At 37.6% G+C, this 25,759-nt stretch overlaps 1 protein-coding gene across 8 annotated transcripts in view; it reads right to left on the bottom strand.

Moving 5' to 3' along the window:
- STK32B (serine/threonine kinase 32B) overlaps nt 1–25,759 on the bottom strand; it is a 192,795-nt gene that overhangs the window by 773 nt on the left and 166,263 nt on the right. Inside the window, exons 11-12 of one of the 8 annotated variants that reach the window (XM_040556333.1) lie at nt 21,548–21,685; nt 20,333–21,429 (exon numbers count right to left, since the gene is read on the bottom strand). The exons of 2 other annotated variants lie outside the window; for them this stretch is intronic. In XM_040556333.1, coding sequence (XP_040412267.1) covers nt 21,593–21,685 — 93 coding nt within the window. In that variant the 3' untranslated portion in view covers nt 20,333–21,429; nt 21,548–21,592. Of the gene's footprint in view, nt 1–20,332; nt 21,686–25,759 lie in introns of those variants that run through there. 5 more of the 8 variants (XM_040556332.1, XM_040556328.1, XM_040556330.1 and 2 more) reach the window with 5 other exon arrangements.

Genomic DNA, 25,759 nt, shown 5'->3' with positions numbered 1-25,759 from the left:
GCTATGGTGCTCATACTAGGGCGTCTGTAGTCATATCCCTGAACCTTGGATAGCTCTTGTACATGTTTACAGCTTTGTCTGTCTGCATCTATTTACTCTATAAAAATTAACACAGTGTACCCCAGCTGGTAGAGAAATTGTGCTTGTTTTTGCCTTGAGAAAATGTAGAATAAATGCAATGTGAAAGAAAGGTCTGCAGGCCTGTTTTTTAACACTTCTCAAGTGTTTCAGTAGACTCAGAATGGGTGTGTGCAGAGACAGACATGAGAGATGCTGTGTTTGTCAACATGTGCAAACTAGGGGACAATTTATTTATTTACAACTTTACAAAACATTATGCAGTCCATGCCAGCTGACATCACAAAGAGGTCCTCTGGAATAAAATCATCAATGGAGCCTCATGAAAACAAAACAAAACAAAACAAATAACAGCAACAACAACAAAACAAAATCAAAACCAAAACCAAATCAACCAAATAAAATAACATTTACTGTGAGTCTGAGCTGTACCATAGCTCCCTGCTCTAGCATTAGTGGTCATCATTTTTTTTTTAATGCTGGTTTAATTTGCTGTGATGCAGATATCACACCGGCACCTAGCTGTTATAGACCAGGTAAATCTTGCATCCTTTCTCTGGACACAGAGCAGAGGAGATTCACAGCCCTTTGCACATCCTGCACTGAAGCCCTGGCCACCAGTGAGAGGCTGAGCTCCAGCCCAGCCTTTGTGTGAAGGAGCTGCCACGCTGTGGAGCACCTCTTGGTGACACAGGTGGCCTTGCCCCCTGGAAGCTCTGCCATGTCCAAACCCTGTCCTGCCCTTGCACACACCAGTGCCTCAGACTTATATCAGTGGCATAAGACCGATAGCTTTTCTAAACACACCAGCAGGTCAGGGCATGGATTAGCATTATTGCACTCTAATGAAATTAAAAGAGAAAAATCCACTATCACAGGCTGTGTAATTAAACTGCACTCTGTATCTTGTACCGGTAGCAAATACCTTCTATTAAAGTGTTTGTCTTAGAGCTGAAGCACGTTTCAATCCAAAGGTGCTGCTTTTTCTGTGAGTGGAGGCCCATATATAGGGCACGCTGAACAATGCTAATGCATGAGTGAACACACACAGGGAACTGCGAGAGCTTGAGTTTCTGATGGCTATACATCTTTTTACTGTAGTTCTTTACTATTCCTCCATTTGTGAGCTGACAGCAGCATCAGTCATTTACTTAGTAAGTACCAAGAGTGGTTTTAGGTCACATATTTGTTATCCTCTCTCCAGAGGTTAATCGGATACCCTGGAGAAACACAACTCAAGATGTACCGCGTGAGACGTGCAGTTGTTCTGATTTAGCATGGCAGCTTTTTCCTCTGTGACAAGGAAATGTTCCTCAGCAGATAATCATACTTGTTCCAAAATAAAGGCTCACTTTCCTGTTGATGTGAAAAAAAAAATTTGGGTCCTTATTTCTGAAGAAAGGACAACTTGAGAAATGTGGACTCCTTGTATTAGAGGAGAAAGAGAAGCTCCCCCTTTAACATGGAGGAAGGTCTCTGCTGAAGCTACTGGCCTTGGCGGTGCTGTTCCTAACGCAGCCTCAGCATGTGGTGTGAAGATGTACCACCTTGTACGCTCCCCTTGGAGCCAGGTGTGAGTTAGGTCTTGGCAACAAGAAAGTGTGTGTGTCCTGGCATGTTTATTTCAAAATGACTTAAGAAAGGCTTGAGCAGGTCCATCTGAGGGTCTTTTAAAGTCAGTGTGCTGTCCCCAGTGGTATCATAAGTCAGTGCCAAGTGAAAAACAACAACTGGGCAAGCAGGTATCATCCTTTCCCAGCTAGCTACTATTTTTAACTCTATGACATCTAGTGTTTTCTATGTTTTCTTTGGGTTTCTCTTTCATCTCTTTCTCCACCCTTGTACCCACATAAATTTTAACACTCACAGCATCCTTTGGCAAGCAGTTCCACAGATCTATTTGTTAAGAAGCACGTAATTTCACTTCTTTTGTATAAAAAGGAATTGGCTTAGGACATGAATAACAGTGTGCCAAGCCCCTTCAAAGTGTCTTTTCTGCAGTCCATCCGTCACCAGCTCCATCTCTGCTTTCTTGGGACTTCAAGTGGGCTGCCAGAGGGAGAGGTGTAAATACGAGTCTTAGCATGGCATGGCATCACTCAGTGTTTACTCCTCTCTCTCTTATCTCATCTGCTCTACTGCTAATTGAAAAGAGAAGTAAATTTTTCCCTTCTTTATAATAAATAATATGAAAATGTCACTTTGAATAATACCTCCTAGCAGCACAGTGAGTGACACCCCAAGTTTTATGTTGCTGTGGTTTGTTTTTGTATGGTGCTTATCACCACAGTGTCTAAGCCTCTCACAATTTATCATCACAATTGCTCTCCAGGGCATTATTATCCTTCTTTTACATAGGGAGAGCTGAGGCATTAAAGAGCTGGTCTAACACCCAGGAAAGTGGATGACAAGCCTGCTTGCTAAAGGTCAAACAAGGAGTCAGTGGCAGAGCTGAGAACAGAGTAACAGATCAGTATTTTAACCCCTGGACCAGTTTTTCCCTCTTTTTCTATATCTTTCCAGATTTTGGGGTGTTTTGGCTTGTCACAATTTACCCATTCATCTTCAACTCTAACGTGGAAATGATTAAAATATTTTGATGCCTGTCATGCATTTTCTGCTTAATGTTTGTAATCAATTAAAAAGTGCAGTTTCCAAAACTATAGACCAGTGGGTGAAGGAGCACTGATACAATTTTATTTTCTCTCGGGATCAGAAAATATTGGCAGCATCAGACTGCTACGTTATTTTCTTGAAGTGGATCTAGTAGGGTAAGCTACTGTATTTTGATACAATTTATACATCCTAATTTTTCCAAAGATTTCCTCCAGTGATAAATAGTTCTCTAATAATTCATTTTCTGTGGCAACAGACCATGTAAAATTAAGTTTTGTATGTGAATAAAAAATGCCATATAGTTGCTGTCCCCTCTTTCTTATTTTAACTCTTACTTTTCTACTTTGCTTTTGGAAGCAACAGGGGAAGACATATTCTGAAAACTCTCTCTTTTTTTTTTTTTTTTTTAGTTACTTTCTCTGCATATTTATTTTTTTCTAGGATGTTGAATGAGAATTTATTTTTAAAGTGTTATAACATTTCCACAAAATAGCCTAAAACATTAGTGTGAATTTGTTTCCTTTTTTTTTCTTTCTTTCTTTTTTTTCCCCTAGTTCAATTGAATGACTCCATTACTGTACTTAACACTCATTGAAGAAGTTTTACTAACACAAATGTTCTTCTGAGTTCCACCTTTCAAAAACTGCTTACAGTTCCAGAGGAAGGCAAACAATGTAGGATATAAGCAAGTATGATATATTGCTGGATGAATATTCCTGAAACAGTCATAAGAAATACTTAGACATTGCTAGCAAAAATAGCAGTCATGGAGGGAGGGATCTTTACTCCCAGTGGAGCAGTTCTTGCTGTGAAATGCTACTGTGATTTTAGGTGGTACTACACATGTACTTACAAATAAGTAGAAAAGTAGGACAGAGCTAATTTAACCAAAACTGTATTTTTGGCTAACTACTAGTTTGTGCTAGAATGCTAGTGATATGACTAGGTCTCCTATATGTATGCTAGCCCCTGAATTTATAAAATACAGCAATAACAACTGCCAGCAATTGAAACATGATTTTTTTCTGGCTCTTTTGGTCTCATAGTAAATTAAAGCTGAATTCTTTGGTCATTAAATCATGTGGGCCACTACATATATTTACTATTAAACTACAAGACTGAATTTAGTAATCAATCAACTGCATAAAAACCTGAAACGGTGAAAATAAATCATTCAGATGCAACTATTACCAAATCCATTACAGCAGGATGTTTATTTTAGTACTTCATTCATTTAATTAAGTGGCTAACTAGATAAGTTTGGGCTTATTGCACAACACTGATCTGCAGACTGAATCTCTAGGTCCATATTTTTTATTTCCATCATTCTTTACTTCCTCCACATTTTCAAATACCATTCATATAGCTTTGACACAGACTAGTAAGTCCAAGTCTTGCATTATTTTGTTCTGGGCTGAACATTCAAGTCTTGCATTATTTTGTTCTGGGCTGAACATTCAAGAGATTTTCTGATTTGCTATACAACTAAAAGATACTTGGTTTTCTTCTCATGTTCTAAGGTGCTCATAAAATAAGTTATGGGTGAAATGGTGTGGCATTTAATAGCAAGCCATTCTTGGAAGATCAAATGTAAATAGTGACAAACTTGCAGATGAATAGGCCCTAAAATGCAAATGCTGGAGTCCCATACTTAAACTTATAAATATGTATTACCACTTCATATGTAGAAAATAGCTGTTCCTCTCCCAGTCAGGTCGACTTGAGGCTAAGGCTTTATTTATCTAACACTGCAGGTCCAAGCATAACAGAGCTGCAGACTTGGGTGACATCTCTAGGAGACACTTTTAAAAAGTAATAAAACCCCCAAAAATAGCAGCAATTGATGTATAAATAACTGATGAGGCTTCTGGGGGATAAGAACACTATTTCTGACATTCCTTTTATTACATTCTAGTGTTCTTTGGCAGATTAAAAAAAAAAAAAAAAGAAAGAAAAAAGCCTAAAATACATAAAGTGCTGTTGAGCTACACCTATTCACATTCTAAATAAATTGTTTAGTTGATGACTCAATCTAATACTAGACCTTCCCCATGTTTGTTGTAAGCTTTTGTGTAACACAGCTTCTGAAATTGTAATTTAATAGGGCTAACCCGAGGGCAAATTTGCCATAACATGAGGCCAAGTTATTACAGTAATCAGCCAGCTCAGAAGGAGCTTAAAGGAGTGGGATGCAGAAACTGAGCCTATTTTTTAAAAAAGTAGGTGTTTGGGGAGCCTGTGAACCATTGCTAACATTTCTGAAAATAAACCAGGTAATTGAAGCTCAGCATGCTAAATATGTAAAATACCTTTAAAAGACTTGTAACTGAGGAACTATTGAAACTATGTACTGGAACTAGCTAGAAAATTGTCTATCCATAATTTGCAGTCTATGGAATATTCTTCTATTTCAATTATATTTTGCCTTGAATTTTGAAATGCTGTGCAAAAAACAATGAACATTGCATCAGTTTGATTTTCCTTGTTCACAAAAGACAAAAATCAGTTTTTGTTTGACAAAGAAAAAATCAAGAATTATGATTTTTTTTAAATAAAAAAAGAAGTATAAACAAATTTCCTGAGAGAGTTTGATTTCTAAAACTGTCACTGTATTGCTAGAAACTTCCTGAACAATAATGAACTTAGAATTTCCACTGAAACAAACAAATTTAATTCAGGTGCATTATATCTGCCATAGGCTGCTGCAAATTTCTGTAGTTGCTTTTCACACCCACCTTTTTGCCTTTATTTATAGTATAAAAATAATAATAATTAAAAAAAAGTTATTTCAAAGAAATAAAAGGTTAATACAGAATTAATTCTAGTAAAACTTGTGTAGGAATGATGATGTGGCACATTTATTTACATTTCAAGAACAAATATGGTAAATAGGCACCTACTATTCCAATAAGTTTTTGGAGAACCTGCAAAAAATACTAAAAAATGTAACGACGTCCTTTGAGGAAATCCTTCCCAGAACAAAGAAGCCTAGTGATAATATTGACTGCTGGTTCTAATTGTGCTTCACATTCAGTATAAACCAACTCATCACTATTTTTCCCCATCTACCACATAACTTTTATAGAATATGAATAAAATGTATTATCTAGACACAGTATTGCTATTGGAGGTAAGTTATTGCTGATAAAATTACCTTAAAGTCTTTCTAGCTCATAGGAACTGGATAAATTTAAATGACATGAAATTCAGAAATTACATTTAAACTGGATTTTTGTCATATTATCAAATGGAGACTCTGTTAAAAATTGTCCTGTGTATGTTACCTGTTTCTCTTTGGCAACTAGTATCTAGACCTGCTGCGTCAGAGGTCTTTGTACTCAAACTAAATTCTGCAAGGTCTTTGGTTTATTCTTACGTGCCCTATCTTCAGATTAGTATTCTCTCCTTACCCATTTCCAGTTTCTCATTAGACACTGGAACATAAGCTCCTAGGCAATATCATAATAGAATAGGGAGGAGGGTGAAATCCTGTTCCGTCTTCAGATTTATGATACATTCCTTTGCTGTAAATACCAAAAGACCTGTAATGATCATTGAATTTCAATTCTCTTTGAAAGATGATAGTATCAGTAGAATATGTCAGGCAGAATTTGAAATTCCTGCTGACCCTAATAAGCTAGAAGTCATCAGCACCATGGCCACATTATTTGGAAGGAGTCAAAGAGCAAAGCCCTTCTCTTTATCTACCATAACTCAAGAGTGAAAATTGTCCATGATGCCCAGGTTAGGTCAGAGTCCAAACAGGGATATGTAGTGTTTCTCAGGAGTATTAGTGACTGCATATAACTACAACAGTTGGCTACCTCAAACATGCATGAGAAAAGGAAAAAAAAAGTCTGAAGAAAAAGGTATATAACAAAAATGATAATATAAAAATGGTAAGATTTTAAAAGGGGGAATCAAAAATAGTAAACAATGACTTGGCATTAACTGTTCAAGACAAGAAAATATTTTTTCCATCATTAATTTTCAGCTTCCATTTATTGTTTTGTCTTACTCTTAGATGAAGGACAAAGACTAGAAATGCTATCTAATCTGTGCAAGCCTGACAGGCAAATACATGGAAGGACATAAGAGTTGTCTCCATGTACACTAAAAAACTAAATATATGAGAATTCAACACTCTATAGGTTTCCTGTTTTGAAGTTATTAGAAATGTGTGATTCAGACAAAGCAATCTATGCTGTCTTAAACACTGATCCCAGCAAAATATCAAGAATAGAAAATCCCTCCCTAGTAAGTAGCCTCTTTCCAAAGTGCTTAAATATTCCTTTACAGCTGCGCATTGATGTGACACTTACTGAACCTGAACATGCGACAAGAACAAATGCACAGTAACTTTGGAAATTAGAGCAATTCGTTATCAGGCATGCAGTGAAGGGAAATGTTATTAATATTGTATTACGGTGGGGGTGTAATGTCAAAACCAGCAGTCAGGTCCAGCATGCCTGGCTTTGGCAGAGGTGCTGCCCCACTTCCCTGTGCAGCATGGGGAGCAGGGACCGGGGAAGGAGGAAGGAGGTTCCCCCAGCCCAACCCAGTGCTCGTGCTGGTGCGGACCAGCATCAACATGGGAGAGGAGAGGTACAAACACCCTGCATCACTTCTGGGCTCTGCCTCCCTTGCCCTCCTGGACTGCGATCCCCGCATTGTGATTACTTTATGAAGCATCAGTGCATCAGCTCTTTTTTTTTTTTTTCATTTTTTTTTCTTATTTTTTCTTTCAAGTCATAGCCTGAAGAGCAGACACTTCTTACATTTTGTTAAATAGCAGTCACTCAGAAAGTTCAACGCCTCCCTTAGGCGACGGCAGATCCCAACCCATGTTTTGATGTCTCAGGAGAGCGAGCTCTGACCAACTAGACTGCTGGAAGGGGTAAAATGCGGGCACTCTCCACATCTCTTTTCTGTTTTGTGTAAAAGGACTAGATGATATATGCAGCGAGAGGTGAGGGCTTCTGGTCTTATTCCTGCCCTTAGCTTTCCCCTGTTGTTTACCTCTAAGCTTTCATGTGCAAAACCTACTGCATACTGCTGGACATGTATTTGTGTGCTCCTGTTATGAGCTACCAAATCCTGCTAACAAACTAGGTTCTTTGATTCTTGCTCCTGAAGTGGAGGTTAGAATCCTAAATGAGACATTAAAGACATCACCTGTGTACTTGAACTTTCAGTGTCCACTGGGGCACTGGCAGTACCCCCAAATCCTTTTTTTTTTTCAGATTACTTTCCATGTGAATGTCCCAGCTTCGATAAAATTGTGTAATAAAACAAGGTGAAAAGGTTCAATAGCTTTCCAGAAAGGGAATCAAAACTGGAGAAAGAAAGGTGCTGAATATTTGCATAGAAAACAAGACTGTGGGAAGTTAATCTTAACATGGATGTACTTAAGAGACTACCAACACTTATCCATTAAACCTCATGAAATCACCATGAAGGAAGGTTAGAAAGACAGGATTTCTTTCACTTCTTGTCCCATTGAATCCAGACATTAACTAAAAGAGCATAAGACCAAAAAAAAAATCCCCCACCCCTCTGGTTTTGCTTAGGGGCTGGCAGCATCCCCCAGTGCAGCACTCGTTTCCTGACAGGGCAGTGCTGGGTGCCTGGACCCTTTTCTCAGCTGCCTGAGCAGCTGCATCTCCACAAGCACGAGGGACTGAACACCCATCTCTGAAGTTCAGTGGCTGCTCACAGGAAAATCATCCCAAATCGCTGTCCATCAACTGTTCGTTTCCACAGGACTGTTGTACCTTATTGTGCAGTATGTTTACGGGAGTTTTGCAAGTGTAGTTTTGTTTTTCCGTCTTCTGCCCTGGGAGGGACCCAGGGCTCTGCTCTTGCCTGTGGTTTCCTTTTCCCATCAACGCATTTTAATGAGGCGGGATGTTTGTCTGTTGCAGAGGACTAATGTCCCATGGCATTTGAGTTTTGCAAGTGGTTTCTGCTGGGCTTTTTGAGACCAGATGCTGAGTATTGAAATAATGCACGATCCTAAACAAATAAGAGAAAAACTGGAAATGTTCAGTCTTCACAGAAAATGGAAACAGAGGCAAGCAACCTCAATTTCTTTTTTCCTTTTTGTATTCAAACCTAATGTGTACCCATGAGATTTGTGATGCAAACCATTCCCAGTGTTTAACTTGAGCAATGAATGCCTTCGACAGATTTCTTGTAGGTTCCCAAAACCTCAGGATCCCAGGGAAATGCATTTATCATTCAGTCTCTGTAGCACTGAGCTGAGACTCTCTGCTCCTCCTGTGAGACCTTTCCCTTTAAAATCTTCCTTCCAAGGTGAAGGTGTTTCCATTTCAAGTGATCAGGGGGAAGTAGTTTTTCAGTGTTCATTAACCATACACAGAAAAAAGGTTTTCTCTGTGGGTGCATTTGCCATGACTCTTATTGAAGCCCCACAACTGACGAGCATATATAAAGACAGAAGGATGCTGAGAGTGGAAAGGGGCTTTACCACATCCTGCTTCCCTATAAATCCTACTGAGGATCCAAAAACCTTTCTTGTTATAAATCTGTGACGCTCTATAATTTCTTATTACTTGACTAATATAAACACTGACCATAATTGCTGGCCATTAAACAATCTCCTCCAGAAGAGAAAAAACATATCTACAAAAAAAAAAAAAAGTTGCTGTTAAAAAAAAAAAAAAAAAAAGAAAACAGAATTTTTCCACTGACTGCTAAATCGTGTTTGGGCTTTCTATCTTTCTGTCTTTCTTTTTTTTTTTTTTTTTTTTTTTTTTTTTTTTTTTTATCAGGCTCTTGTGGCAACACATCTTTGTTCTGGCATTCTCTAAGTTTTGGCTGTTTTCCATAACCATCTCTTAATATTACTTTTCTGTGTAAATCACTAACTTTGTCAAGAATCCAGAAAACCAGGAATTCCTTCTTGTTTTGAGCCATTTGGAAATTTTCAAGACAGTGTGTTCTATAAAATAAATAAATAAATAAACAAATTTGCAGAAATCCCCAGGTTTCAAGGGATATCTTTGTTTCCATGAAAGGTCAGAGGGAGCCTTCCTGCCAGCGCCTTCCCCACCCGCTGAATCCTGGCAGCCCATGGGGTGTCAGCTTTGCTGCTCTCCAGTTTTGGAGGCACCAAGAAATGCCTGCTGTGAGAGTGCTTTGATTGTTTCAAGGTGAACAAATGCACCTTCTGGTCCCTGAAAAAGAAATCAAATGATGTTTTTGAAACAATGTCTTGCTCAGAGCTGGTGAGCTCTAATCATACGTTATTTTATTTGCACTCACGTTTCCTCAGCAAGCCTGGGGCTGTTTGGTCTGTTACACACACCTCTGTCCCCAGTAGCTGTATTTTCCCTTATTTCCCATCTCTGGAAGGGAATATGACCCACTGGGCACCAACACTTTCATCCACTCCTCAGAAGCCTGCTTTGTCCCTCTCTGTCAAATTCATCTTCGTCCCGGGTCTCTCCCTGCCCTTGTTCTTTGTGTTCTCCCTCCCCTTCTCACTTACTCACCCCTGGGCTCTTTCATCCATGCAGCCTGTCCCTGCCTGAGCTCTGCCAACAGTCACAGGATCCAGGTATTGTCTGTCTCTTTGTTGACTGTATCCCAACCCGGATCTCCAGACCAGTCTCCTTGTGTAGTCTCAGGTTGTAGACTCTTTCCTTGGTTTTCCATTTCTCTGTTCTCAGACTCAGCTTTTCTGTCCATGTAATTCCAGAATTTCCCCTCAACTAACCCCAGCTTTGTTCCTTGTCTTCCAGTCTATCTCTCTTTGTTCACATACACAATCATACCAGAGAATGTTTAGATATCATACACCACTTTGATTTTAAGTTTCTTAGCATTTTACTGAACTTGGTGCAATACACTAGTGGGTCATGTCATCAGAGAGCATCAGCCTCCCTATGCCCGTCATCTTTCCGCCCAGATTATTGGCAGTAACTTGGCTTTTATTGGGAACAAAAAGGCTGTCATAGAGATAGAATAAGGTGACATCCAGAGAGCTGCTTGTGGTTGCGGCTGTAGCAAACTTGGCCTTGTTTTCACCCAGTTCTTCAGACAGAGTGAATTTGAGATTATGCCCAGGTGCTAGGTGTGTTTGGGTTGTGCCTCTGCAGAGAAGCCCAGTCTTTGGACTGTGTTGATTTCTTTCCATCTGCTTGCAGCTGTGAAGTGGGAACAGTGTGTGAGAATGGTGCTAGAGATGAAGACGGCTTTTTTAAAAAGGTGAGTAAAGCACCATAAAGCTTTCTGTTACCTTAAAAATAAAATCAACCTGCACCAAATGCCAAATTAAAATTGGAGAAAGAAAAATGCTCCTGGAAATGTAAAGTGGTAAGCAAAACTTACTTACAGTATAAATAATGTTTGTCTATACATCTGTTTGTGCTCAGTTGTAACCAAAGAACTTTTTCATCTTGGTTGTCTTTCCCTAAGACATTTATATTTACACTGGTGGTGGGAAGGGACTCCATTCTCTGCTTTTCTAGCAGACACCAGTGGCTGTTTAACAGGGTTCATGTCAGTCCTGATAATTACCAAGAGGATGTCAGAAGAAAATATTTCGATAGGTTTCCATTCAACAGTTTTTACCTTTTACTTTGAAACTCAAAATACTTCAGCTGACACTTGCTTTTATGTTACTGCTTTCATCATCCAATGGAAATGGATCTGTAATAGCACTAGTAGCTTTCCTTGCATACTTTAAATTGAAAAGACCATTTCAGGGAATGATTTGTTGATAAAAGACCAAGGGATATAGAGCTCCTTACTTTGGCCTAATGGTGTTCACTTGCCAATTCATTTTGCAGAAAATTGAATGAATTTTCTTAGCCTTATGTCCCTCATCTTTCCCTGTGGTACACACTTCTTGTCCTTCCATCACAGTAAAATACAGCATGAGTGTTAATGAACAACTTTTTCCATTTGCATTATGTGTTTAAAAAAAGAAAAAAAAAACAACAAAAAAACTTCTCTCTCACCCTACACACTATGACAATGTTTTCACGTAACAACAAAGATCACTCAAAATAGTTGTACTATTTAAAGCAAGCCTAATTTCTAGTATGTCTTAAAATCAGGAGATAGATGTTTTTAAATATGCCTTCATAAAATGTTTTTTCTTTCCTAAAAAAATAAAAAATAAAAAAAATGTTTGCTACCAAATGTATAGTAAAGGAAAAAAAGCAAAACATACAGTCATTAAGACTTGTTGGAACAAATTATTTTCTTCCAACCAGTGTGAAAAAGTATATGAAATATATCAAAGCTAATATTTGAAATGAAATTAATTCTCATTTTAAAAAGATGGGCTAAGAAAGGTTCCAGTCTCTCAGGATCCTAAATTAAAGTTTGAACACTTTCATATGAATACTGATTAAATAGCAATCACTTTTTGTACTGTGGCTGATCTTGAGAGCAAGTAACATAGATGTGGAACTTGAAAGGCACATATTTAGTTTTGTTTGAATTTTATGTTGAGTGTACTGCACACTTTGTGCTCTTCTCTACAGTCTTCTATATAATGGTATCTTTTTTTTTTCTTTCTCTTTTTTTTTTTTTTTTTTAAACCTTTTTCCCCCCTAGTTGAAGATTTTTAAGATGGTTCTGTTAATCTTGAATTCTTTCTTCAGAGACTGGGAAAAAAAAGAGAGCCCCCTGGAAGGACATATTTTAAGCTTCCCAAGCTGTGGAAAGCTTTATAGTCAATTTTTCCATTTGCTGGATGAATCTTCTCACTGTGAAGCTGCCATAGGTATTTCTGGTCTAGAAGTAAAAAATCTCTAGGATAGCTGTAGATATGAGCTATAGAGAAGCTCCATTACCTCAAGAAAAGGAGGAAATAGACCCGTGGTTAGAACATTTTACTGGTGTCTGACGTAGCTGCTCTGGGCCCTTGAGGTGCCTTAGTCTCCCTGTGAAATAGTAGAAAAGAGTAGGCTCTAAACACAGGTTTTCCTGGGTACTGTGATTCAGACATCCAGATTTAGAGCACTCCAGTATTTTAGCCACTGAAGCCCCTTCTTAGATCTACCTCATAATATCTTCTAGATCATAAGAGCCAGAATATATGGCTAAGCATGGATCCAGGAAGGACGGTCATAGAAATGAAAATTTCTTATCTCCGTGGCAGAAATGATATCTATTATGGTTAAGGTAGACCTTTCTTTGAAGTACAAAATTTGCTGTCACTAAAGCTGATAAAAAGTTGATTCTACTTGAAAATTAGACTTGGTGGAAGCAGAGGTGCTTAGTTCAGAGTTGAACTGAAATCATGAGAGAAGAAGAGGAGCTAATCACATCAGTGTAGAAAGGAGTAATGCTGAAGAGAAGATCAAAAAGCTTCAGAAAATTCTCATAAATACATAGAAAAGTCTGTAATTACTCCTGATAATATGACAGAATATACATCACATAGAAACTTGTTGCAAATAAAATCTTTCCCTTTCAGTACAGAACATCAAGTAACAATAAACTAGGACTGGAGCTTCACAAATATGTTTAAAAGTTTGTATTATGCTTACTCTTGGCTTGTTATATCAAGAAAATCACTGTTATTCAGGAAGACACAGGACTTAATAGCAAAACATTATCATATTCCAAATATTGGTCCAGAGTGCATATTCTGTCTCCTAGAATCACTTCTTTCTCTCCAGCCTACTCTAAATCCATTTTCTATGTTTTCTGGCAGAAAATGCGCAAGTCTCAAGTCCCTGGAGAGAAAGCGAGAAAGATTTTATTTTCTAACACACTTGCAGATGTGTTTGCATTATGTCTCATTATATTTAAGTGCACTATTTAGCTCGGGAGACTGAGGTTTCTGCCACCTATTGACAGGAAAAATCTGTTTTTAATGCCACTATTTTTTTCCCATACTTGTCACTTGTAAAGAGACAGACTTTCCAAAGCTGCTAGTAAGGCAGCTTTGATAAGATGTATCTCCCACATCCAACCCTTTTCATTATACATTAATGTGTATATGCCACATAATGGGTATGTCGCTGTGTAAAAAAATCACAGGGATCACTGCATTATTTCTATAGGAGTTTTAGAATAAATGTCTTCCAGAAAAATAGAAACACATTTTCAGCAGGTAATACATTTTAAATCTCATGACATTCATTGATTAACTGACTTGAGCAGTTGATGCGAAGTGAGAAAAGTTTTAGTATGAAGTGTGCTAAATGGAGAAAGTTTGATATATTATTCTCAGCTAGCCAAAGTAAATACTTCTTTTTCTTTAAGGAGACAAATACTGTCAGTTAATCTGTTTATGCATATCTGTGCTCTTCAAAAAAAGCCAGGGATATGCTCCTCATATAGGTACTGGCTCAATAAACCAATAACCTTGGTCCTACCAATAAGAGATGGTAGTACAACAGGGTGGAAGGTGGAAGTCAGTATTGATGTATTCAGGGTTAAAATGAGCCGGATTGGGGCATTACATGCATCTGTATTCATATAGTATAAATGAGCTAAAGCCATGCAATAAGATAGCCCAGGGCTTTGTTATGCAAGTAGCTGCTGAACACTTATTAATAGTCAAATAAATAAATAAATCCTTAACTCCTTAAAAAAACCCTCTTCCCAAGATCATACAGTAGTATGAAGAATGTGATTGTATGAAACACTACTAAATTCATACAGCTTAAAATGATTTTGCAGCTTCACATGAATAATTTACTGTCCTGTAAATTTAAAAAAACACTGCAGTTCAGAGAGTTTTTCCAGAGATGGATAGCTTGATGTCTTAGAGATGCAGAGAGCTTCATTTCTGTGGAAAAATTGAAAACCTAGTGACAGGAGGGTGTTTGTGTTCTGTGTTAACAGGGGAATATTTGTGTTTTTAAAGAGGACGTAAATATGAGTGAGGATAACGTGAAGCAATGAAGGATCCAGAAAAGAATGGTAGAGTACTCCTATTCAGCTTAAAAAAAAAGAAAAAAAAAAGAAAAAAAAAGAAAAAAAAAGAAGTGGAATAAAATTAAAATATAATAATATGAAATAGTATTATTGTTCTCAGGATAGTTCACATAATGTTACTAACACAGGCTTTAACAGGGTTTTACCTTGAAGAAAATAATGAGAAGGTGGTAATGGAAGTTGCTCCTCTACTAAGGAAAGTACACTAACATTTATGTATATTTAGGGACATTTCTCTGCCCAGATTGAGTAACTGCGTCTCTTATTTGCAAGAAGACTACTTTGCTTATTCAAAGCTGTGCTTATGAGATGGTGACAAAAATATTTATTTCAGGAGTCTCTTTAAAATAAATATTATTTTGCTGGTTGTCTTGATCTATTTTGTGTTCTTTCTTTTTTATTAGATGTTCAGTATTAATGTGCATCTCTGAAAAATGGAAAATAAAGCCCTGTACTGAAGTAAGAGGAATGTTAGCTACAGGAAAAGACTCTGTAGCACTGCGATCAGTCTATTTGGTAGGTTTTCAGCAGGCCATCACTATTTCCAGGAACTTTATTTCCGGGAGACTGTGACTCATCTTTACAGTAACAGTGTATGTCTGTTACAAGCTGAATCTTTTGTTTGACTGGGTAGAAGAAGGAGGTGGGATGTACGTCCTTGTGTAGTGCAGGGCAGGACTTTGGGAGAGAAGTGCCCAATCTGTGTCAGTCAAAATGGCCGGTGCTCAGTGGAGATCGATATCTCTCTGCCCTGCAGTGTTTGTGTGTGGATGTCCCCGAAGGAGGAGCAGGGGGAGTGAACACCCCCAGGCATGGCTTATATATGTTTATGTATTTTCAGCAGGCATTTTTGGTGGAAGGGCTTGCTTGCTCCTGATGCCAATTGCATCTGGCATGCTGCATGCAGGCAGGCTTGCTTCTCACTTACAGGCACTATGTCCACTGGTGGACTTCTGTCAGGGATCATTTTCAAGGTGTAAAGGAAAATTAAAACTCAATGGATGACCCTTCATAAGGAATACATCACAGCTGAAGGACAGTGTCTGCTCTGCACATTGTTTAGGCTAATGTGATGCTTCTCTCAAGGAACAAGCTATCTCTGCTTGTGGCTCTAATCCTCCTCACGTACTTCTTCATTTCAGGTCTTCACTGGTCTCTTTTTTTTTAAATTATGCAGTTGCAGAGATTTTTCACTCACTGAAACCAATGTCCTGTGCTCCTGTTGGCCTAAGCTGGACAGACGACAAGGCCTCCTCTCCACACCCTCACCACATTCCCTTCTCGCCGAGACTGTTTAGCCTCAACTTTCAAATTAAATGGGAAACTTATAGCCTTAAGGGAGATTTTGCATATAATTTAACAGAGAAAAAATCCATAAATCTGCATTATATGGTTGCTTATTACAGTTAATAAGCTGATTTCACTATTACCTGCCTCCCTGAACAATGCTTTCTCCAGTTTATCTCTGTCTTCAAGTTACATCTTATAAAGCCAGTTCAAAATCTAAATTCCTTGCAGCAGTGTCTGACTTACCTTAATGTATGGATATAGTATGGATATATCATGATAGGGCTCAAGACTTAAATCATTCCCTCATTACTAATTAATCACACAGAAATTGCCTCGCTATCTTAGCTCATTGACTGTGGAATATTATCCTCACTGCAGAATTGTATAGCAAAGTTATAACTACTAATTAAATTGTACAGTACTCTTCCAAGAGGGATTTTTCAAGTACAGAATAATCACTGTGGGAAAATTTTAGGAATGTAATATAGCACATATCAAAACAATGAAAAAGTAAAATGAAAAAATTCTCTAGAGCTCAAGTTCCAACATATTTTTGCCCATGAAAGTGTCTATGACTAAATCTATTGAAGTAATTAGATTCAAAGGACACTGATTTTATCTGATTTTATATTCATGGACATAAATTTTAGAAGGACTTGGATTTTAGGACTATTTTTTAGTGCTGTTTCTCTTAATGACTATTGAATCTTAATGAGATTTTGATATCCTTGCTTTATTGTTTATAACTGACTTAAAGATTCAGCGACAAAACTCTGTCCTATGTTATGATTTTGAGTGTCTGGGAGGACTCAAGAGGGCTGTTTGGGTATTTTGTTAGAAAGTACTCTAATTGATTAGATACATATGTCCTTCCCAATTAAAAATTACCAAAAAATGGAGTTTGTGTATCTGAGCCAAGCTCACTGATGTATAGAGCATGGTTAATATCAACTATTATTAAAACCCTGATTGTACTGTGAGTTTTCTTGTAAACATGATTATAGCAAGCTAATTTGCATTGCTAAACGAATGCTAAAAATATCAAAACATTTTTCTCTACTGGCCAGAGAGTAGTTGATCCAATCATTAAAATAAAGATAAACAGAAGTAACTACTCTGATGGAAGCTAAGACGATTAAGCACAATATGCATACAAAATTAGTTATTTATCTAACAATATGCTCCCAAGAAGAACAGCAAAGCTCTTGTTTAAAAATTACACCAATCGAAGCTTTTGTGTGGCACCAGAAGGATCTACAAAAGCCTTATATTATTTCTCATTCAAAATTTACCACAGGGCCTGTTGGCAGCACGTGCTGAGGGACTAAGTTGCAGCTGCTGCATAGGAAAAAATAATTTCTAGTTTCCCTAGCAGGGCTAATGACTTTGGCTCCAGCAGCTGCTACAAGTTGTTGTTCCTTTTGGCATACAAGAAGGTGGAGTCTGAGCAGCCCCGCACTGCAAGCAGGTAGTGTCTTGCCTTCTCTCACTTGTAGTAAGAGCCTGTTTAGCCAAGGGTGAAATTTGGGGCAGATATAGACATAATGGTGATTATTTGCTGGACAGTGATTTGTTCCAGATCTGCTCTTGAGGAAGATTCTAGCACAGGAGGTTCAAGAGTATACCTGTGGATTTTTTTTACATGAATGCACTTTGAATATCTGCTTGCTTTCCATCTCCAATTACAGCTGTAAATGTACCTCTCCAAAACCTCCAAACTTCTCCTGTGTTGACAGACACTTTTTTTTTTTTTCTAATAGAAGTGTTGGCATAGCTACACAATGGGAAAACAGAAAAATGCTTTTTTTTTCTTACTCAGCCAGTCACTGTTCCCTAGTACATCCCAATACACCAATATTTAGCTTTAGCTTAAACTGCTAGAAATCAGTTTTAAATTGTGCTCATGTATTTCTGCAAACAGAAAACATCTACATGGATGGAATGAATTGCTGCCTAGTACTTACTCTGTTATGTACTTCGATATAATTTTAACTAGTGTGCCAAGATCTATCACCATCCCTCCCACCTCCTCAAATCTAAAGAAAAAAACTTCTGGAAATATTTCATTAATCATTTTGTTCAAGACTAAAGATAAAAGGAGCCATTTGTATTTTATGACAGTTGGTAATTAAACATTTACAGTACTGTGCCAATATTTATATACAATCTAGAAGGAGCAAACTGAACAGAAGGTAAATTTGGCAGAGTTTAAGGTGGAGTGATGCTGTGGGAATGTGCGTGTGTGAGCAGAACTGTAACACTGCAGAGCAAATGGCATTGCAATAAAATGTTGCAGCAGCAAACTGCTTTTCCAGCTGTGTTAGACTTTCTTCTCTCTCCCCTGGAAGAGAAATGAGAAAAAATATTTTACCCTTGAAATGATGTGAAGAAACCAGATGAGACTTTGGGAGTTAAGATCACTGGCTGCTTTTGCAAAGCAATAAAGCTGCATAGAATAAATGAGTCCCGAGGAGCTTCTTTTGGCTTTATGACTTCCACACTTTGTTTTTCCCCTCCATCTCACAGACTGTTTTGTAAAAAAACCTCCACATCTTATTTGGGTTGCCTTCCTTGTTTTCATTTCTTCTGGAGAAACAAGGCAACATTCATTGCAAGTATGTCTTTTTGCATAATTTCTCCAGCACTCTAATACCACTTTCCCATGGAAGGATAGAAACTGTTTAAATGGCTCATTCTTACTCCTGCTGAAATGATCAGAATTGTTCCCATTTTTTCATAAGGATTAGACTGTATCTCCACAAAATGTCTGTGCCATAACAAACAGGATTCATCTAACTAAATGTCAGTGCACAATGTGCACATCTGAATCTGGACTGCTTGTGTATATTGACTTTATCCTCCATAGAGGCAGAGCTACAGGGAGATCCATCTGCTGAAGGAGACAATCAAGACAGACCAAATGTATCACATCCTAAAAGCATTTTTTCTCCCCTCTTTATATCTTTGAGCCTAGATCTGGCTAACTGAACTGCAGGAATGTACATTTTGTTCATGTCTAAAGCTAGAGAGGAAAAGTCCTACGCCAGAATTTCTCAGAATTATTACTAGGCTGTGTGATTTTCCTTGTAATACTTGTTTGATCCTCACAATGATCGTCTTATAAAGAACGAGCTGTCTTCTTTTTCTTCTGCTGAACCGTTATTGGTGCCTGCATGACAGGCCAGTTCCTTACAGCATTTGAAAAGAAAGATGAACTAAGAGAGCATTGTGCCACCAAAATGTAGCTGAGAGTATTCATTGACCTGTGTAGTAAGTTGAGGAAGACAGTTATATGCAACATAAGGTTCAATTTGCAGTCAGTGTCATGGTCTCCAAATAAAGCTGAGCATCACTGCCATGATTTATTTTTTTTTTTCAAGTAGTAAGGTTGTTTGAGAAATGACCATGTGGTAACGACCATGAAATTAAAGTGTCTGAGTGGGCTTGCATTCATGCATAATACTCTACACACATATTCAAGGAGGTGCCATCCATCAAATAACCAGGCTCATCTCAAAAACAGCTTAGTGAAGCATTGGCAAAAAGACACCCTGCGGCCAGCCAGATCGGATTGCAAATGTTCAGAAGGCTCCTGCTGTTAATTAAATTCTACCTGCAGGAAGACCCCTCAGATTTTAATATGCCATTGATGAAATTCTTATACTTTAAAGACTGTGGATTGTGACTTGTGATCCTATAAATTCAGTCTGTGTGGTGGCTGTCTGTGCTTTAGCAGGCAGCGTAGCCTGGCAGGAGGCGCTCTGCAGAGTGGATGCAGACCTGACATCCACATGAGGCACATCCCAGGAATATTTCCTGTTTCACATGTTACTGACCTTACTTCCAAAAGCTTCATGGCTTTAACTTATATTATCTGATACAGCATGGATCCTGCAAGCACTAACAAGTAGTGTTATTAATTTCTGTAGGATTACTTAAGTAAATAAAATCTTTCATTTCTGCCTAGGATCAAGATCCAGACTGAGATCCAAGATCATGATGTATTTTAATTGAAACAGAGAAATAGATTTTTCTGGAAATTATGTCAAATGTTATTCACTTTGGTCCTTCCCAAGTTAAATAAATATTAAGGGAAAAAAATAAAAATAAAAATAAAAATATAAAAGGTCATTGTAAGAAGGGATGAGCATGAAACAGTTTATTCTGGGAAATGAAAACTGTCCTCTAAAGAACAAACTCTGCCCCTTTGCTTGATCCTGTGATTTCAGTCTCTGCTCAAATTAAACAAATAAACCCATACCATGCTCATGACAGATATAAAATATGTACCTTAGTACATTAGTAAACTTCTCTGTTGTTGATAGGAACACCATATCATTTCATGAAGCAATAAAAATCTGTATTTTATGAAAATTTTGTGACAAAAATTACATATAATGTGAAACCAAATTTAAAAATTGATTCAATTACAAAGAACTTCGTTTTGTAAAAGATAAAATGGAAACAATACAGTAAAAACAGATTACTACAAACAAAATGTTTATCACTTCCAAAAGCCTAACTTACTTTTTTAAAAAAGTTGAAATGAAATTTGCTTATGAATGATAACCCTTTAAAAATAAAAGCACAATAGGACAGAACAAATAAGCATTTATTATCAAAATGTGGATGTACAAGTTGTAAAATACATAGATGTATGGATATGTGGATGCTCTTAAAAACAAACAAACAAAAAAACTTTTCATGTCAAGAATACTTTGGATAAAGTATTTTTCTTTTAAAGACAATCCTCATCCAAAATAGAGCCATGAAAACAAAGACACATGTAACTTCTTCACATTTTATAACAACTAGCTATGAATCTGAGAAATTTCCTAATGTTTTTAGCTCTCCTTGCTAAGTTGCTTTTCAACTCTGGCTCAGTCAGCTTATTCTTACAAATAAAAAGGTCTTTCTTTGTCATAATTATGAAACACTGCTAATGTGTCTAAACCTGCATCCACAAAAGTCACTAGCAAAACTTTGACTTGGCCAGGGTCACATCTCTTACTACAAAGCAGAATGCATGAAGTTAAACAACAAAGTGAAGACATTCACCCTGTAACATTTCCAATGGGTTTCAGGTAGTTAAATGAAATTATTCAGTGTTTAGCCTATTTGACACTACATTCGCGTATTTACATCATATACATCTGTTATAAATTCAACAGCAGATGTTCAGAAACAGCTATGTCTAGCAGTTTCACGGAATTCCATACTGGACCATTTTGATTAACAGAGACAGAGAGGACAATGTAAAGCCTTCAAGATAAAGCTGGCCCCAGTATAACCTTGTCTCTTGCAGGTAGCCAGAAACATGGCAATCTTTGAGAGGCTGCCTAATGAATTGTTTCAAGTTTTCTTCCAGGATTTTGAAAAGGAGAGTCAAACCTATAAAACTGTATTTTGTTGCTGATGGTCATTTTTTCCAGTGGCAGAGTCAAATGAAGAGCAGGGTCATAGGTAGAATTTCTCAACCGGTGTGCTCCATGGACATGTCCTCAGCTGGGGATCCTGCTGGAGAAGTAAGATTGCTTGGGATCCAACAGGCAAATGTGAAGGCATGCGTGGAGAGGACCTTTCCTTGCCCCCGGCCCCCCCCCAGGGTGAAAGCAAGAATGGGGCTGTAGCTCACTAGCTGCTGCAGCCTCTTGTGCATCCGTGTCCGAGTAAGTTGTTGTTACGTCCATCTTGAAGTTTCCCGTGGCTCTGCAGGGATGCTCTGCTCTCTGTGCTGGAAGTCTGTCCGCTTTGATCCTGCTGTCTTCTTAGTCTGCCCGAGGTTAAAAACATCAAAAGGTTTATAGCTATGATATGCAGATAACTGCATGAGAATAACAGCCATTGTCTGTTTTATGGATAACTACATACACCTGAGTATAAAATAGACTCCTGCACCATTCAATCTCTGTTAACTTCACTATCTTTATTTGTCTTTTAAACACTGATGAATTCCTCCTCCTAAATATGTGTGGTTGAATCTTGGTTAAATACTGTTCCCATTAAATCCTATCACAAAGGGCCAGCAGAGGATTGTGCTTTCCCTGGGTTTGGCACCTTTGCCTGGACATAACTTGACAAAGCCTCCACCAGCAAAGGAAAAAACATGAGGTGAATGTATATTCAGTGTTCCTCTTGTTATTACTTCATACATGGTCAAAGCTTCCAAAGTGGTTTCAAGGGACAACAACAACAAAAAATCCTGCATTGTTTAAGGACTTTGCAAAGTCATCTTCTGCAGGTATTATTTTCTGGAGAACAGTCACAGCCCTGGTGGCACTTGCATTCCCCACCTGTAATTTTATCAGCAAATTTCTCAGCCTTTCTGTACAACCCTAGTATCAACGTCTGTGATTTTATTGTGATTCTTGTGATACTTAATGTTGTTTTCCAAAAACAAAAGGCACAATGTAAGTATTTTCATGAGGAGGGGGAAAATTCATGGGGGAAGGGGGGGAAAGCTTCAAGGGGGAAGCTATATAGTAGAGACCAGTTTTAGGAAAATTAACAGCCTTTTTTTTTTTTTTTTTAGGAATTTTTCTCCATTTGTTTTCTTAAAATGGGAAACAGCTGGTGATGTATTCCCCAAAAATGCACAAAGAATTGGCACCAGAGACACTGTGGAAGAAGCTGTTTTTAACAGTGACTATAAGTGGTATGTATGATATATTAAAAAAAAAAAACACAAAAACAAACCAAAACAAAAAAAAACCTTTGCAAGTAACATTGAATACATAGAAATTATTCAATAATGAAAAGCGTGCAAAAATGAAACATAAAGGGTCAGTTTAAAAAAGGGTAAAATAAAGACACAAACTGAAGACTCAGAAAAGAATGAGAAATTCTCTTTAAAATTCTGTCATAGGTAAATAGAGGAATTAAGGAGACTATTTAATATTAAAATAAACAAAATACTGTCCAAATAGGTTAAGTTTAAAAGAGCACAAACATTGACACATTAAATAAAAAATATAAGGCGTACTAAAACCAAACAAACAACCAATCCCCCCCCCCAAAAAAAACAAACCAACAAACCAAAACGCACACAAAAAAACCAAAACACTATGTTAAAGGAAAAAATTACTAAAAGCAGTGCACCAGAAATGAAGTCTAGCAGTGAGTCTATAGGCCAGTGGATGACTGAGTTATTAGAGGATAGCACAAGAAATATTAGTCCCTAGCTGAAAGGCCAATGAATTATCTTCACCAATACTCATGACAAATGAGCTGAGGGACATTCCTTTCTTTATGAGAAACTTGTCCATCATCTCCAGTCAAACCGTTTTTTCAAACTGTTTTTTCAAATGAATGTTGACAAATCATCAAGACAGAAGATTTTCAACCAATGGCTCTAAGAACACTGAAATATATAATTTCTGCACAGCTGAATGGAGTATATAACTTACTGTTGAAACTATCTTGACACCAATGATTGCAAGGCAGCAAATGTGATAGTGTGGGTTTTTTTGTTTGATTTGTTGCCTTTTATTTTATAAGGGCTTCAGAGAAGATCCATGGGACTACCAGGGGAGCAACTGAATCAGACAAAGCCTTGAAGCTCAGGGTCTGAGCTACTGGCCCTTACAAGAGTAAGGTATTTGTAGGCATCAAGGCAAAAGGCTACAGTGTTTGGAAACTAAGTCTCTCAATAACAGCATAAAACAGAAAAACACAAGTTTGTTGGTTTTGTTTGTTGTTGCTTTTTTATTTTTATATTTTTCCAAATCACTCAAACTGGCTCAAAGGCAGCATGTAAAGGTTCAAAAAACATGACAGACCAGCCTTGAAATTCCCACTCTTCATAGAGATATTTTCTATTGTTGTTTTATTTCCAGTTATTTTCTTTTATCCTATCCCTGCTCCCAAGGGCTCTTATTGAAGCATAATTGGATTATGGGAGGTTGGAAGTGGTAAAAAAAAGTATATTGTTTTAGCAGTGCTTCATTGTATTCTCTTTTCAGACATTTTCTATTTCTCTACCTAGATTCACTACAGATATTTATAAACTACCAAAGTAAGCAATAGGCTATATATCAGATCATGTAGTCAAAAATTTAACTGTTATTTAGCTATTTAATAATTTATAAATCACTTTATTCAGTGTTTAAAATTATGTTAAAGATTCCGTTATAAGGATTTATTATGGGCATGCTAACAACTACCTACTAGTGTGTCTTGGAGAATGGGAAATTAGACTAAGAATCAGGAGATGCTGATTCTGTTTCTACCTCTGTCACCCTGTGGGGAAATTGCAGCCCTTTTCTGTTCCTCAGCCTCTCTCCCAACACGTGGAGACAATGTAGGGGAGTGAAGCTGAGATGGAATAATATCTGTCTAGAATCTCACATGGACTGGAGATAGTCATACATCTGAGCTGGAAAAATTGTGGCTAAAAACTAGCAAAAAAGCATGTATAAAAATACAAAAGCAAAGACAGCAGACTGGCCAAAGACTTGCATGAGAAATATGAAAAAAAAAAAAAAAAGAAGATTGAAACAACTATGGGAGGTCAGAGTATCACAAACATCTAACGAAACCTGGTAGTAAACTTGGAATCCGCAGGAAAGTGTTTAAGGCTCAGCTTTGTTCACCAGGTGAACAAAAATCTCAAAAGTTTGTCTTTAGGCTGTATAATAAGTTTAATAGAAAAGGAACAAAAGTTGCAGATTCAACATGACAGTTATAATTTCAGATTTGTAAAAGACTAAGGCATAGGAAATCCCAATCATAATCATCTAATCGGTCTCAGAAATGTTAGTGGAGAATATTTTCTCTCCCTTCAAACCACTGTAGTGAAAAAGTAAAATAAGGCAATTGGTTTGTATTTCCATCTAGCTCTAAAGTGCAAAGAGGCTCAGGTCAAGACCTAAACAAATCTCACCACAGCAGGAGTGTGTGAACAAGCAGTCTCTTCAATTAAAAGGTTGGGCCATTTTCCATGAGAGTTTCTCAGATTTACAAAAACACGGATAGCTCAACACAGTCCCTGTGATCATTGCAAAATGAATGCACTCTGGTCCATTCTGTTTAAAAATAGCACTAGTGCAATAAAACATTTGTCAGAAACTGCTTTCTAGTGTGTGACTTTTCTTTCCTTTAAGTTGATACAGCTACAGCCTGCAATAACTTGATAAAGGCCCAGGGAAAATGAATGAGTTGATGGGGACTTAGCTGCTGTGGATCCAAACCAGGTAGCTATTCCTTTGCTGAATGTTATGAAGAGAGGTTAAATAGTGAAATGTCCAGCTGTGGGTGAAAAAAGTGAACAAGTGGCTCTAGTGAATATTTAGGAAGAAAAAACCTGCAGGGAAAAGAGGCTGAAAAGGAGTTTGCACAATGTCTATTATATTTATGCCACAAAATTCTGTACAAATAGATAAGTAAGCTCAGAGACAGTTATGCTGGGAATTAAGAGTGGCTCTGCTGAACCAATGAATAGATAAGCACAGATTTCTTTGCCTTCACCATAGATCCATGCAATATCAGTAATGTGTGACACTGAGCATAGAGCAACCTCCTCTCTGGCAGCGAGGAAGAAAGAGGCTGTACTGACCATTTGGGAATGCATCAAGAAAAGTAACTGAGCCCTCAGTCAAGTCTTGGGCTTCATCAGCATTTCTGGTTAAGGAAAAGTGGCTCTGTCATGTATGAAGAGGTTTTAAAGATTCTTATCTTGATTTCCAGAAATTATAGTGGAATCCCTGCAGTGTCAATTTCTAGTGCTGGGTCTTGAATCAGATATTGGTAAGTAGAAGAAAATTCAAATAAGAGGGAAAAATTATTGCCCCCCCCCTAAAAAAAACAACAACTCTGTATCAATGTAAAGCAGTGGCATCAGGCTTGCAAA

This window comes from Cygnus olor, chromosome 4 (assembly GCF_009769625.2).
Source record: "Cygnus olor isolate bCygOlo1 chromosome 4, bCygOlo1.pri.v2, whole genome shotgun sequence".
Taxonomy (NCBI): Eukaryota; Metazoa; Chordata; class Aves; order Anseriformes; family Anatidae; genus Cygnus; species Cygnus olor.
This window is presented reverse-complemented; position numbering and strand designations above follow the sequence as displayed.